General features: G+C 41.5%; 1 protein-coding gene across 2 annotated transcripts in view; it reads right to left on the bottom strand.

The window, feature by feature from the left end:
• The window catches only part of GOPC (golgi associated PDZ and coiled-coil motif containing), a 32,336-nt gene extending 15,589 nt beyond the window's left edge, over positions 1–16,747 (bottom strand). The window contains exons 1-2 of one of the 2 annotated variants that reach the window (XM_061623694.1): positions 16,249–16,747; positions 2,557–2,721 (exon numbers count right to left, since the gene is read on the bottom strand). In XM_061623694.1, coding sequence (XP_061479678.1) covers positions 2,557–2,721; positions 16,249–16,563 — 480 coding nt within the window. In that variant the 5' untranslated portion in view covers positions 16,564–16,747. The remainder of the gene's footprint in view (positions 1–2,556; positions 2,722–16,248) is intronic. The other variant, XM_061623695.1, reaches the window with a different exon arrangement.
• Positions 16,748–16,957: the final 210 nt, after the last annotated feature.

The following is a 16,957-nucleotide window of genomic DNA, read 5'->3' on the forward strand; positions in this document are numbered from 1 at the left end:
AAGTTCCAGCCCCCGTGAGGGTAATTCTGACCACTCAGCAGACCGCTGTCAAGAATTTGCACGGCACTTTGCGGACAAAGTCACTCAGATTCGCTGTGACTTGGACGCTAAAATTGATACAGTCTCTGAGGATGTAACCTCGGCGCCTGTTTATCCAATTAAAATGGATTCTTTTCAACTTGTTCTACCCGAGGATGTGGACAAGATCCTTGGAGCGGCGCGTGCCACCACTTGTGTACTGGACCCTTGCCCTTCCTGGCTCATTAGAAGTACCAGAGGGGGACTGGTCGATTGGGTCAGGGGAGTAGTTAATGCCTCTCTACAAGGCAGAATTCCATCATGCTTAAAGGAGGCAGTTATAAGACCACTGCTGAAAAAGCCCTCCCAGGATCCCTCTTTACTAGGTAACTACCGGCCAGTCTCCAATATTCCATTTTTAAGCAAGATAATAGAGCGTGTGGTGGTCGCCCAACTCCAGAGATTCCTGGATGATACGGATTATCTGGATCCATTTCAGTCTGGTTTCAGGCCTGGCTATGGGACAGAGATGGCTTTGGTCGCCTTGCTGGATGACCTATGCAGAGAACTGGACAGGGGGAGTGTGTCTCTGCTGGTTCTACTGGACCTCTCAGCGGCTTTCGATACAATTGATCATGGTATCCTTCTGGGCTGCCTTGCCAAGATGGGACTTGGGGGCACTGTGTTACAGTGGCTCCAATCCTTCCTGGAGGACCGAACCCAGAAGGTGGTACTGGGGGACTCCTGCTCGACCCCTTGGCCATTGACCTATGGGGTCCCTCAGGGTTCCGTTTTGTCCCCCATGTTATTCAACATCTACATGAAACCGCTGGGAGAGGTTGTCCGGGGTTTTGGGGTTCGGTGCCATCAGTATGCCGATGACACTCAACTCTATTTCTCTTTTCCACCTGAAGCCAAGGAAGCCGTACAGGTCCTAAACCAGTGTCTGGCATCAGTGATGGACTGGATGAGGGCAAACAAGTTGAGATTAAATCCTGACAAAACAGAGGTACTCCTGGTCAGTCGGAGGGCAGATCAGGGAATAGGGATTCAACCGGTGCTGGATGGGGTCGCACTCCCCCTGAAGTCTCAGGTTCGCAGTTTGGGTGTACTCTTGGACTCAGCTTTGAATTTGGAGGCCCAGATTGCTGCTGTATCCAGGAGCGCATTTGCCCAATTAAAACTGGTGCGCCAGCTGCGCCCGTTCCTGGAGCTACCTGATCTGACTAGGGTGATGCATGCCTTGGTTACATCCCGCTTAGACTACTGTAACGTGCTCTACGTGGGGCTGCCTTTGAAGACTGTTCGGAAACTTAAATTGGTACAAAGAGCTGCAGCCAGAGTGCTAACTGGGGCTGGTTACAGGGACCATACAACTCCCCTGTTACAACAGCTCCACTGGCTGCCAACTTGTTTCCGGTCACAATTCAAAGTGCTGGTTTTGACCTACAAAGCCCTATACGGCTCAGGTCCAGACTATTTGACAGATCGTATCTCCCTACATGAACCTGTCTGGGATTTGAGATCTTCAGGTGAGGCCCTTCTTGTGTTCCCCACACCTTCGCAAGCACATATGACGCGGACACGAGATAGGGCCTTTTCGGTGGCCGCCCCTAGGCTGTGGAACTCCCTTCCGAGTGAGGTGCGATCAGCTCCCTCCTTGCCGTCTTTCCGGCGACAAGTAAAGACTGTTTTATTTCAACGGGCATTTGGGATAGAGAACAACCAGGATTAAGTGTCATAGGTTTGGTGATTACATTATATGATTTTATTATTTTAAATTGTCCGCTGTTTTTAACCTATATTTTATGGTTTTAATTTTTCTCATAGTTTAATTCTTTTTTAATAATATACTCTGTATGTTTTAATGGTGTTGTTTTTAGTTGTAAGCCGCTCTGAGTCCTATTGGAAAAAGGGCGGGGTAGAAATAAAGTTTATTATTGTTATTGTTATTGTTATTATTATAGAGACCAAGAGGATTAAAAAAGTCTCTGTTGTTGCTGTTTCTGCACCACTGCCGAGTTAAGGGACAATAAAGTAAGCTAGAGATTTCTCTACCATTCAGAGACCGATCTAAGTGGCAGAGGAAGTTCAGGGCCCTTGAAAACTCACCTCTCCTTTTGGAGGCATGCTTTCCCTGCTCCCAAAAACTAAAGCTTGGAGATATTCATTGACATTCCTCATTTAAAAAAAAAATCCCCTCATGCCTTCATGTTATGTTATTATAAAGCAAAGGAAATAAAGATATTAAAAACATTCTTGCTTTTCACATATCAGTTGTAATTCCCTTGAAACGCCACATCCTTTGTGTATGGGGGGGTCCCCATTTTGGTGTGGAACACCACTTGTTGCTTTAACAGTCTCTTAGGCTGCAATCCTAAACATGGCAAATGGAGTTAGAATTGTAGTCTTAGTAAGCCAACCAGATGAATCATATATATTTAAAGATGGAAGATGAATTCTAAAAACACACAAAAATAAATTAGTTTGGTGTAACAAACCCACTAAAAAAATATCTTCTCTTAAGCTAGTACTCACCAACTTTGCTTTTATTGCCCCTGAGTCAACATTCTGGCCAGTTTTGGCATGGAGCTGAAGTTGGATGGCATGGAGTTGTAGTAGCTGATCGTGCACCTCTTTTTCTAATACTGCCTTTTCAGCCCGTGTTTCTGTCAGTTCCGACTTCAGGTCCACCAGCTGTGCCTAGAAGATACATTGTTCAATAGTTCACATGATTAAAAAGTCTACAGAACAAAACAGAAGAAAAAGTTTTGACCCTGAATACTTCCTGCCCTTCAGATTAGTCTCAATCATCAGCCCTTGGACCAAAGAAAAGAGATCACGGGTTCCTCCAGAAGGTATATTCACAAAACGACTTAAGGAGGTTTTTTAATCTGCATAAGCTCCCTCCATCCTAAACACAAACTGAACCCATTCGGGGTAAACTGATCAAATGGATCAGTTACCATTAGTACAAATCAATTGCATATGACCAGTTAAATGCATTTCTTGATCAGTTTGGCATATATTTATTTCTTTTGGCTTGCTAAGCATGCAGAGTCCTTGCTCAAAATATACAAAGCAAACTTTGTACATACCACCTTGATTTGTCTGGAATAAATTATGATTCCTGGTTCTATACTCAGTAATACAGATCAGAATACTAAGCAATACACAAAAAAGTGAGAAGATTCCACCCTTTTAATAAACTTTAACCTCCCCATCATACAGGCATAGTATGTTTGTCAAGGAGCATCTTCTTCACATGAATTGGTTTTGGGAATGTGCACCAAGATTTTTAAGAATTAAGGAACAGACCTACTGAGTTATACAATATATGGAATGTTTGGCACAACCAATCAGAAACATCAGCAACAGAAATATATTACACATTAGAAGGGAAAAAGAATTCTAAGGTCAATGACAGTTACAGTTTTAGTATAACTTCTAGCTGATAATCTTATTTCAGCAATGAAAGACCTCTAGCTGGGTATTCACTTTAACCCCGTTATGTAAAATATAAACTTCCTAATGTAAGAGTCCTTTTGGTGTATCTAGTAAGCCTCAATATTCAACAGGGGATTAGGGGTGTAAGAAATAGATTATTTGCTTCATACCTGTAATATTTTAACACAGCTAACAGGCAATTCTTTTGACTGCTTTTAAAAGATCTTTCAGAAAATTGTCTTATTTCATTTTTTGTAGATCCAAAATTCATAGACATTTCCCTGTTTGTTTATTCGTACTGGCATGTAATAAAATCCTCTACACCTTATTATGCTTTTGGAAAGACTGGAGGTATGTACTCACCTTTATCTTAACTCTTTACTAAATTTATGGTTACTTCTGAAGGTGGGGTGGGGGAGAAGATTAACCTCCACTTACACTGAGGATTGTTAAACTGGAGCATAACCCATTTAGTGTATCACCACAAGAGACAAAAGGCCTACCATGGTCTAAATGATGATATGCTGTAATTCATGATCACTATTTTATTTTATGTTGAGTGCTCTTTCATTGTTACGAGTTTAGAAGAGCCACTCCTCCAATTGCAAACAAGGATGACTGAGCAACTCTTGCTCTTATAATTCCTATCTTGGACAAACACTGCCTAGATATATGATTTGCAAACAGAAAGTCAAATGCCAAGAAATTGACTTGTTTCTTACAACTGTTTAGCAGGACTGATTTTCTCTGAACTAAACAGGAAAAGAAATTGCCAGCTGTTATAAATATGATATATGTACATTCATTACTGCAGAAATCACAGAGGGGAAATAAATAAAATACAATTTTAAAAGATATAGTTAATAGCTATCTTGGGCAAGGTTCTGGAGCGCATAGTTGCAGGCCAGATCCAGGCTCTCTCGGGTGAAACTGATTTTCTAGATCCATTTCAATCAGGGTTTAGACCCGGATTTGGCACAGAAACTGCCTTGGTCACCATGTGTGATGACCTTTGCCAGGAGAGAAATAGGGGGGATATGTCCCTATTGATCCTCCTTGATCTCACAGTGGCTTTCAGTATAATCGACCATGGTATTCTTCTGGAGCAGCTGTCCAAGTTGAGGACGAATCACATTGCTTTGCAATGGTTCCAGTCTACTTGGATGGTCACATTCAGAGATGATGCTTGGGGAGTACTGTTCAGTCCCATGGGGCCTTCAGTGCAGGGTTCCTCAGGGTTTCATTTTATCCCCCATGCTATTTAACATCTACATGAAACCACTGAGTAGGGTCATCCAGAGATGTGGACTACACTGTCAGCAATATGCTCTACCTCTCCTTTACATCTGCAGATGCAGCAGTGGATGTGCTAGACCGATGTCTTGCATTGGTAATGGACTGGATGAAGCCAATAAACTGAAGCTCAATCCAGACAAGAGTGAGGCACTGTTAGTGGGTGGTTCCCTAGACCAAATGGAGGGGATGTGGTCTGCTCTTGATGGTGTTACACTCCCTCTTCAGGAGCAAATGCATTCCTTGGCGGTACTTCTAGATCCATTACTGTCGCTTGAGGCTCAAGTGGTCTCCGTGGCAGGAAGTGCCTTCCACCAGCTTTGGCTAGTGGCCCAGTTATGACCCTATCTGGACAGGGATAGCCTGACTTCTGTTGTCTACGCTCTTGTAACCTCTAGGTTATATTACTGCAATGCATTATACATGGGGGGTAAGTCAGTTCAGAAGCCACAGCTGGTGCAGAATTCAGCAGCCAGATTGCTCACCGGGGCAAGACAGTCTGAGCATATAACACCAATTCTGGCACAACTGCCCTGACTACCAATTAGTTGCCAGGCTCAATTCAAAGCACTGGTTTTGACCTATAAAGCCTTATACAGCTCAGGACCTCGGTACCACAACGACCGACTCTCTCCATCTGAACTAACCTGGACCCTGCGTTAAGCATCTTAGGTCCTTCTTTGTGTGCTTCCTCCGAGGAAGGTGTGGAGGATAGGAACACAAGAAAGGACCTTCTTAGTGGTGGCCCCCGCTTACAGAACACTCTCCCCAGAGAGGCACACCTGGCGCCACCATTATCTATCTTTAGGCACCAGCCAAAAACATTCCTCTTTTCCCAGGTATTCGGCTCTTAATTTTTTGGAGGATTTTTGAATTGTAGCCTCTTTTAGGGGATGGGCTGTTCCGCTATTTCATCTGTGTACTGTGTTTTTTTAAAAAGATTGTGTTAGTTTTATATTGGTTTTAATCTTCTTATTGCATGACACTTTGGGCTCATGTTTATAAAGAAAAGCAACTAATAAATTTAATAAATAACATTTTAAAAGATTTTTTATCCTGCTTGTCAATCTAACTATTTCCAAGGCAGTCACGTGAACTTTCAGGGACCCGCTGGGTAGCATTTTGGAAGTGCTAGGTTCTGAAAGAAAATTGGGAAATTATACTCAGCCAGTAATTGATTCTTGTAGGATAATGAATGGAACAAAAAGAGAGAAAATTTTCACTCTGCTCATAATACAACAACTCAGGCTCATTCACTAAAGCTGACTGGCAGTTGTTTCAGGACAATAAAAAACATACTTTTTCACATATTACATGATTTACTTATGGATTCACTACAAGATTCAGTTGTGCCCGCTAGCTTAAAAATGGTTAACTCTGACTACCAGGTTAACTCTCATTACCAGATTCTGGGGACAACCAGCTATATATGAAAGAAAGTTCCAAGTCCTGTACTAGGATCAGTCTCCACTAGTGGCCAGCCCTGTTACGCCCAGCTGTTATCTCACAGAAAATGAGATACACTCAACATTGACTTGTAACTCTGCATTGTAGGAAAAGATTGGTAATGACAGACATGCTTTCTCCCTAGCAATTTGTCTATTACTGGTCACATTGAAGAGTGCGAGTGCGTGCGCATATGTGTGTGATGGAACTCATCAGAAGTCTAGAAGAACAGCTTTAAAAGCACCATTGTCATGAAACAAATGTATAGTTGATATTCATTTCTAACAGGTTACAATAATATATTTCCTCGGAGTAGTATAATCTTGTGGAAATACCACATTTTCCTGGCACTTTCAAAACACAGGGCCATATTCAACTAACTTATGCTAGTAGATTCCCACTAGCACTATGGGGTTGTCCCTTGACATGTCCCTAGGCCCTCCCCAAATCTGCTCTGGTGGGCTGGGAGAACCCCCCAGAACAGTGCACAAGGGGAAGAAAGGGGAGATTGTTCTGTCAAGTAAGCAGAAATGCTTGCACTGATAGAATGATCTTCTTAGTGCTATATTAAATACAACTCACAATGTTTCATTAACTGGAAAACAACCACTTTCACACATCTGTGCAACAGCAAGTGTTGGAATGAGGTTGTATGGCTACTTCAGGCACCACTGCTGCCCTTTACTCCTGCCCATTCTACATGCTCTCTATTTTGTAGTGTTTCTTTAAAAGTGTTGTATTTGTAACAAAACAAAACATTTAGATGTCAATTGCTTCCCACATAGCATTCATGATGTCCTTAAAAAGAAAACTGTGAACACCAACAAAGTCAGCTTTTTCCTCTGCAGGCATATTGCACAAGACCTTTCAGACTTGTTTTTTTGCTTTTGTTTTTGCTTATTTCATTCTCAAAATGCTGTTCAAAAGAACCTCTTTATTGCCTGAATACACATCTCTCCTGTTTTGTTTTAAAAGCGGTGAACCAGATCCTCCTTCAATGAGATAGTGTGTACAGAAAGAGTGCCTCACCTCTTGTATCAGGTGAGCACTACCATAAACACTGTGTGAAGAACCAATTTTAATAGTGATGGACATCCCCACCCCCACCATGCTGCTGATTTGAAATGGATTCATTAAAAGCTACTTCAGAAGAGGCAATGACTGGGTGTTTGAAACAGGTTAGCTTTATAGAGGGTCATCTCACAGAATCTTCTCCTCCCTATAATGACTAGCACCCCCCCAAACCACATACATTTGCAATGTCACTCTGAATACTGACAGAACAAGAGAGTGTATCTTTTCTACAACTAAACAGGATGCCAATCAAGTATAACATTAACATTTAGATTATTTATAAAAGTATTTATATACTACCCACTGACATAAAATTTGAAGGTGGGGAACAACATAATGTAACATAAAGCAATGCAAATCACAAAAAATGACTGGCTCGTCTAAAAGAAAATTAAACTACCAAATAGGCCTATTGGCCGAAAAAAGTCTTCAAAATGTCTGCTGAATCTCTGCTGGCACAGGGCTCCACAACATGGGATTGGTGACACTAAATGCCCCAGCTTCTAGTTGAGGCCAGTTGGGCTTTGGAGTTATGGGATTATCTCAGTAACAAAGCTAGGATATGAGGGCTCAGGTGGCCCTTAAGGTGTTCCTGGACCCACGTTGTTTAGGGCTTTGTGTATTATTACACAAAGGTTAGATATGTAATTTGGAAAAAAAATGTACTAATCTGTAAAACATTAATAGTACTTGAATTTCATAGAAAAGTATTTTTATTAGCAAAGATTGTGGGAGTTCTTGTTGAAAGGCAGGGTATATATTCATTAATAATTTAAGCTTCAATTGGTTTTATCAAATAGTAGCTTTGTAGTATCAGAAAACACTCGTGTAAGGCACTGCTGATTCTCCCTTCTCACGACAGCCCCTTGGAGCCCCTCAAAAGCTGCTACTGAGGATCAGGGGAGCCTCTGGAACAATATGAGAGATGGCATAGAGGGCCACAGTACATAAGGGATTGGCAAAAATTGAGCTCACACAAGCTGAAAGCCACCACTGGATACAATCTGATTTGTTAACTTGGGTTATATAGGATTGTACTGCAAAAAAACCCCACAAACATGCTGAAGAAACCTTAGGAACTGATGACAACCAATTATTCAGACCACAAGAGAAAGGTCATATCAGTGTGGAATAACTAAGTTCTGTCTTAAAGCCTAATGTTACTAAAGAGAGACAATGTGGCTTATTAAAGCCATATCCTAATTTTGCAATATAGTTTTGGAACTTCAAATCTACCTAAGGTTTTAAATAAAAACTCTTTTTTACACAGAAGGCCATAGGTTCAATCTGGCCTCTTCAGTTAAAAAGGAATGGGTAGCAGTAATGTGAAAGATTATCACCTGAAACTCTGGAGAGACACTGCCAGTCAGAATAAACAATATTAAGCTAGATAAAGAAATAAGCCCCCTTTAGGATGCACACCTTAACGTGGTGAGGGGGTTTGAGAGTGTTGAAGAAGCTGAGAGCAATACCGTCAGGAGTCTAGACCAAGAGGCTGGACTCCTAGCAGGGGCACCCAAAGCGGAATGGTCAAAACTGAGACACCAGACTAAGACGCATCCAAACTCAGAGGAAGGCAATGGTAAACCACCTCTGAATACCTCTTACCATGAAAACCCTATGAACAGAGTATCCAAAATGCAACACAAGATAGTGCTGGAAGATGAGACCCCCAGGTCAGAAGACACTCACCGGCTACTGGGGAAGAACAAAGGACAAGTATGAGTAGTGCTGTGACTAATGGCGCAGCTGGGTCAAAGCCGAAAGGAAGCCCAGAGGGTGATGCGCACAGCTGCAAAAGGAGAGTCCGGAGTTGTATGACGCGCACAATAGGAACATGGAATGTGAGAAGCATGAACCAGGGAAAGTTAGAAATTGTCAAGAAAGAAATGGAACACATCAACATAACAATACTTGGCGTGAGTGAATTAAAATGGACAGGAATGGGACATTTTCAGTCAGGCAACTACAAAATATTTTATGCAGGAAATGAGAAATCAAGAAGAAACGGGGTTGCTTTAATAGTGAGAAGTGATGTAGCAAAAGCAATTAGGAGCTACAATGCAAGGTCTGAGCAAGTGATATCAATGAGATTAAATGGGAAACCTATTAACATAACCATCATCCAAGTCTACACTCCAATGTCAAACGCAGAAGAAAAAGAATTGGAGAGATTTTACGCAGAAGTACAGGAGGAAATTGATCACACACCAAAACAAGATATGATGATAATCATGGGGGACTGGAATGCAAAAGTAGGGAACAGAGAAGAACTAGGAATTGTGGGAAAATGGGGCTTAGGAGACAGAAATGAAGCAGGAGAAAGACTTATTGAATTCTGTGAAGCCAATGATTTGTTTCTTGCCAACACATTTTTTGAGTAACCAAAAAGACAACTGTACACGTGGACATCACCAGATGGTCAATATAGGAATCAAATTGATTATATAATTGGAAACAGAAGATGGAGAAGTTCCATAATTTCTGCAAAAACAAGACCAGGAGCAGACTGCGGTACAGATCATGAACTGATTGTGTCGAAAATCAGAGTAAAGCTAAAGAAGAACAAAGCACTCATAATGCCAAAATACAATTTAAATAACATCGCAGAAGAATATAAAGATCAAATAAGGAACAGATTTGAGGCTTTCAACTTAGTTGACAGAGAACCGGAATAACTATGGACTGAAGTCAGGGACATTATCAGGGAAGAATGCAAAAAGACAATACCTCTAGTTAAAAAGAGAGAAAGACCTCAATGGATGACTGAAGAAACTCTTAACATGGTTAAAGAGAGAAGGAAAGCAAAAGCAAAAGGAGATAGAAACACGGTCAGAACCCTAAATGCAACTATACAATGACTAGTACGTAGGGACAAAGAAAACTATTACAATAGTTATTGTATAGAAATAGAAAAGGACAACAAAATGGGAAGAACAAGAGCCCTATTCCAAAAGATTAGAGAAATGAAAGGGAAATTTAAACCACGAGTAGGGATGCTGAATAATCAACAGGGGAACACACTGACTGACCGAGATGAAATAAAAGGAAGATGGAAGCAATACACTGAAAAACTATATAAAAGAGATGCCAGGATGACAGATTCATTCACGGAGGAACCATACGATGAAGAACCAGAAATTTTAGAATGTGAGGTGAAAGCTGCTCTTAAAATTCTTGAAAGAAACAAATCACCAGGAACAGATGGCATACCAATAGAGTTGCTACAAGCTACTCAGACTGAATCTGTCCAAATTTTGACAAAAATCTTTCAAGAAATATGGAAAACTAAACAATGGCCCACAGACTGGAAGCGTTCAATATATATCCCAATTCCGAAGAAAGGGGATCCCAGAGAATGCAGTAATTATCGAACTATTGCTTTAATATCCCATGCAAGTAAGGTACAGTAATACCTCACATTAACGTACTCCATGGGACCAGAGCGAGTATGTAAACAAAAAATGTCCTTAAAGTGAAGCACTACCTTTTAAAACTTTTTTTACCTCTCCTTCATGTGGAGCCTCAAAGCCCCGCGCTAAAGCCTCTGCTGCTGCGCTGCCGCGCCTCCCAGCTGATCGCGATCACGCCTCCCACCCCCACACACTAAAGCCTCTGCTGCTGCGCTGCGTTTCTGGAGAAATACAGGCATATGGAGCATGTATGTTATAGCGAGGCGACATTAAGTGAAGTGATGTTAAGTGGGGTATGCCTGTAATGCTCAAGATTCTACAACAAAGGCTCTTACCATATATGGAGCGAGAAATGCCAGACGTCCAAGCTGGATTTAGAAAGGGAAGAGGCACCAGAGATCATATCGCAAACATACGTTGGATAATGGAACGGAGCAAGGAATTTCAGAAGAAAATCACCCTGTGCTTTTGACTGTGTAGATCATGAAAAACTATGGAATGCTTTAAAAGAAATGGGGGTGCCACAGCATCTGATTGTCCTGATGCGCAACCTATACTCTGGACAAGAGGCTACTGTAAGGACAGAATATGGAGAAACCGATTGGTTCCCCATCGGAAAGGGTGTGAGACAGGGGTGTATTGTATCACCCTATTTGTTTAATCTGTACGCAGAACATATCATACGGAAAGTGGGATTGGACCAAGATGAAGGTGGTGTGAAAATTGGAGGGAGAAACATTAATAATTTAAGATATGCAGACGATACCATACTCTTAGCAGAAACCAGTAATGATTTGAAACAAATGCTGATGAAAGTTACAGAGGAAAGGACAAAAGTAGGACTACAGCTGAACGTCAAAAAGACTAAAGTAATGACAACAGAAGATTTATGTAGCTTTAACGTTGACAATGAGGACATTGAACTTGTCAAGGATTATCAATACCTCGGCACAGTCATTAACCAAAATGGAGACAACAATCAAGAAATCAGAAGAAGGCTAGGATGGGAGGGCAGCTGTGAGAGAACTAGAAAAGGTCCACAAATGCAAAGATGTATCACTGAACACTAAAGTCAGGATCATTCAGACCATGGTATCTCCGTTCTCTATGTATGGATGTGAAAGTTGGACAGTGAAAAAAGCGGATAAGAGAAAAATCAACTCATTTGAAATGTGGTGTTGGAGAAGAGCTTTGCGGATACCATGGACTGCAAAAAAGACAAATAATTGGGTGTTAGAACAAATTAAACCAGAACTATCACTAAAGCTAAAACGATGAAACTGAGGTTGTCATACTTTGGACGTATCATGAGAAGACATGATTCACTAGAAAAGACAATAATGCTGGGAAAAACAGAAGGGAGCAGAAAAAGAGGAAGGCCAAACAAGAGATGGACTGATTCCATAAAGGAAGCCACAGACCTTACAAGATCTGAACAGGGTGGTTTACAGTAGATGCTATTGGAGGTTGCTGATTCATAAGGTCGCCATAAGTTGTAATCGACTTGAAGGCACATAACAACAACAACAAAGAAATAAGTCTAACCTAGTTTAAGGCAGCTTCTTATCTTAGGTCATCACATGTGAAGAAGTTACATTGGAATTAGCCACAGAGGGGAAAATTTAACAGCTTAAGACGGTTGAATTGGTAGCAACATTAACTCCAATATTTGAAGCTATTATGACACGAGTGGGGAATCTTTTTTGGACACACTTCATCTTGGCTAACCCTCCAGGGGCCATATTCCAGTAGTGGCCATAGGTGTGCAGACTTTCACTCTTTCCAACCCAGGCAATTAGGCTCAATTTCATTTTCAATCCTATCTCTGCTTGTAAGTCCTTAAATATTACTATGAGAATTAGTGCACAAATTAGGGCAATAAATGCGAAGAAGTCCACTACCCTGTGGCCCAGTCCCAATATGTTAATCTTAATTAATGGTAATCTAAATACTTCCAGTCCTAACTGATTTTCTCTCTCCTCTTGAGGGATCTAGCAGACTTATTCTGGTGAAATGAGAAGATTTTCCATCTGAAGAAATAGAACAGACTACCAACATTTCTTTTGGGCACAGTCATAATCTGGATGAAATTTTCTGCACCACAGTAAAATTCTGCAATTGAAGGCACATAACAACAACAAGAAGTTCTCAGTAAAATTAATCTGTACAGCATTGTTCTACAACTGTCGCTGAACGACAATAACCAACTTGATTCAGTTCTTCAAACATGCTCATACCCATGCCTGCTACTACTTACTATCGTTGTTTGTTTTTTGTTTTTTGCTTGTTGTTTGTAACTACTATCTTGTTCATAATTGTACTTATAATTTGGATTTAGCAGCACAATATTGTAACATTAGGTCTTTGTTTTTTCTGACCTGACAGAATACAATATTACAATCTTCCATAGTATATTGCAATTACTGTAGTACAAGCTACATTACCAATGCAAATCAATAAAAAAATTACAAGAGTTCCTGAACTAAGTTAAACAAAAAAAGTTTTTTTGTCTTCTTATAATATAGACTACATTTGTACTATTTTTCTTCAAGCTCCACTGCTTACACTGTGCTGGTATATGCTTATGAGATTTGGTGTCCAACAACACCTGGCAAGCCAGATTCCCTGCCCCTGCCTTGATTTTTGTAGTGTCTGAACACAGACCTGCAATTTAAGTGTTTCTCTTTTCTCTGATCTGTCCACAATATACATTTTATGCCAAGAAAGATAATATGGTAGTCCTACACTCCAATAACCGAATATCAAACATGGGAGTTGGTGCATTTGAAAAAGAGATGGTATATTTGGGAGAAGACAGATATAATTTCCAGTTCCAAGTTGGTAATAAAGTAGGTCTTAAGTCCGGAAAGACTGAAGACGACTCCGACACAAAATGTGTGTATACACACAAATTATAATTTTCAGAGAAATATTTCACTGAAGCATTGACAGTTGTATCTTAATATTTCAGACACTTGATAGCACTCATGTCTGTAAGCAGACCTTTTTAGTTTATTGGATTTTGGTTCCTTTCAAATGAGTTTGCACGTTTTTACTTTTCAACTACAAAAATGCCACATTTTTTGTTTTGGACACTTTCCAAAATGAATATTTACCCACTTGTTTTCCATTTTCTTTAAATTCATTAAGACAATTTGCACACACTTCAACTGAGTTTCTGTTACCTCACAAGGATATTGACTCACTTTATTGTCCCCACATAGCCATGAAGCTCACTGGGTGACCTTGGGCCAGTCACTGCCTCTCAGCCTCCTGAAAACCCTATTCAAAGGTCCCCATAAGTCGGAATCGACTTGAAGGCAGTATATTTACATTGTTATTGTAGCTGTATTTTTTAAAATGTTTGTGGAGCATAGCCAAGCAGATGGGATAGAAATTTACTTTCACATATATGCACTAGACATATACTCATTCACACTGTTGAAAAACTGGTATGTCTGCAGAAGAATTATCAATGCCACAGGTGAACTACAAATACAAGTTAAGAAAAAGAGTAAAGGGAGAAGTATTTACATAAAGTAACTTGTTTATTGGAAAGTTAATGAAGCTTTAGAATTGCTTCACACTTTCCCCTTAAATATATATATATAAAGCGTTACTCTGTGATTTGCATCACTCTTCCATCTATACCTACAAAATCACAATTTTATAAAGCTGTAATCAGAAGCTTCTAATTGGCTCCTCTTCTGTATGCAGGAATGGGAGAAGAAAGTACACAAGTTCAAGATTGCCTGCACGCTTAAATATCAAACCATGGTTTGCTCTGGTCTGAATGCACACACATTCAATATTTCTAGCATTGTCCCTAATTTGAGAGTGCACGCATAGGGCAAAAACTAGGCCCCAGCAGGCACTAGATTCACCAAGCTATAGAAATGCACACGAGTCAGGATACTATCTTTTCTGCAGATTTCTTCTTTAGTGAAACCGGCTTCAGCTCATACTCCTTACATCATAATCATACAGGTTTATAATGTGTGAAAGTGCTAAAAAGTAAGTAACTGTAACTGTTCATGAACATATACATTAAGATCAGATCTTGACATTAATAGCTTCCACTGAAAACAAACCAATTATTCAGCATGCTTCCTCCCTGAGCCAAAGGTGTTTTGCTACCTGAGGTAGAAAATACAATTGGTACTTCTACATTTTGTATTTAAAAAGTTAAAATGCAACATTTGTATTATTAAAAAGATTTAAAACAGTATGCTATCCTTGAGAGAGAGGGAGGCCATCTGCTTTTAATGGAAGGGGGAAACTTTTGCATGCAAAGCATGCGCTCCACAACTGATTTACAGTGAGGCAATGGGTTATATTTTCATCTCAGATTACCATGTAATAACCACTACATCTAAATATCTGGACTCTTAAATCTAGAAAACTATATAGAATCATAGAATAGCAGAGTTGGAAGGCCATTGATAAGGCCATCAAGTCTAACCCCCTGCTATAAAACACAATTTTCTATTACATGATTTTGAACAGGGCTGTGGAGTCGGTACGCCAGACCTTCAACTCTGACTCCTCTATTCTTCTACTGTCCGACTCCTTCATAAATGGCAAATGTATATTAACTAGTAATAACACATTTACTGTAGTAAAATGGTAGCACAAGGCATTTCATCACCACCACATGAATCCAGAGTTTGGAAAAGTTACTTTTTTGAACTACAACTCCCACGAGCCCAATCCCTCCGGCTGATGGGAGTTGTAGTTTAAAAAAGTAACTTTTCCAAGCTCTGGATTCACATGGTGGTGGTGAAATGCCTTGTGCTACCATTTTACTACAGTAAACGTGTTATTACTAGTTAATATACATTTGCCATTTATGAAGGAGTCGTAAGATTTCTACCAACTCCGACTCCACCCAAAATTGCTACCAACTCCAACTCCACGACTCCGTCTCCACAGCCCTGATTTTGAAAGCATTGTTGTTGTTATGTGCCTCCAAGTCGACTACGACTTATGGCGACCCTATGAGTCAGTGACCTCCAAGAACATCTGTCATGAACCACCCTGTTCAGATCTTGTAAGTTCAGGTCTGTGGCTTCCTTTATGAAATCAATCCATCTCTTGTTTGGCCTTTCTCTTTTTCTACTTCCTTCTGTTTTTCCCAGCATTATTATCTTTTCTAGTGAATCATGTCTTCTCACGATGTGTCCAAAGTATGATAACCTCAGTTTCATCATTTTAGCTTTAGTGATAGTTCTGGTTTAATTTGTTCTAACACCCAATTATTTGTCTTTTTCACAGCCCATGGTATCCGCAAAGCTCTTCTCCAATACCACATTTCAAATGAGTTGATTTTTCTCTTATCTGCCTTTTTCACTGTCCAACTTTCACATCCATACAGAGAGATCGGGAATACCATGGTCTGAATGATCCTGACTTTAGTGTTCAGTGATACATCTTTGCATTTGAGGACCTTTCCTAGTTCTCTCACAGCTGCCCTCCCAGCCTTCTTCTGATTTCTTGACTATTGACTCCCAACAGGGAGGAAAGCTACTCTCTCCCCATCTTTTCCTTCCAAATTCACCTCAAGCTTGTGGTTGATCTGGGAGACCGTCTGCGCTTTGTGGCAGAGCTGGGCGAAGCAGGAGCTCAGGCTGGTCATCTTCTGCCTCCCTTCATAGGTGATGTCCGCCTGGTCGGGGTCGATCTCCCCCAGCAGCAAGTCCACGTCCACGAACGCCTTGTCGAACTCCTTCTCCAGGACCTCCAGCCACCGGAACATCGACAGGCCGGCAGCGGCGGCTCCACCAGGGGAGGAAGAGGAGGAAGCCGCCGCCGCCGCCCCGCCACAGGCCCCTGAGCCCGACCCCCCACAGGAGCCGACTCCCACGCCAGACATTGTGACCGCTCGGCGGGCCGGAGACGCCCCGCTCCTTCCCCGAGGCCTGCCGCGCTGGCGCACCGTCCCCCCCCAACCCTTGTCAGTGCCCGCAGGACGGCAGCCCCCTCCCCTCAGCACCCGCGAGGTGCGACAGGCAGCGTTGGCCTGGGCTCGAGAGCAGGGAGGAGGAGCAGCGGCTGAGAGTAGGTTCGTCCCACGAGGCGCATGCGCTAAACGTCACTTCGCTCTATCGTCCGGTAGGGTGGACAGAAAAGCCGCTGCCGAAAGATCGGCGGTCGGCTTCTTCGGCCTGCCACAACTGAGACCAGCCTGTGAAGTTCGCTGGGCCGATTCCCGAAACAATCGATCTATACCGCGGCTCTCTGCCGGAGGGGGACGCTGTGGCGCAATA

This window comes from Rhineura floridana, chromosome 4 (genome assembly GCF_030035675.1).
Source record: "Rhineura floridana isolate rRhiFlo1 chromosome 4, rRhiFlo1.hap2, whole genome shotgun sequence".
Lineage (NCBI taxonomy): Eukaryota > Metazoa > Chordata > Lepidosauria > Squamata > Rhineuridae > Rhineura > Rhineura floridana.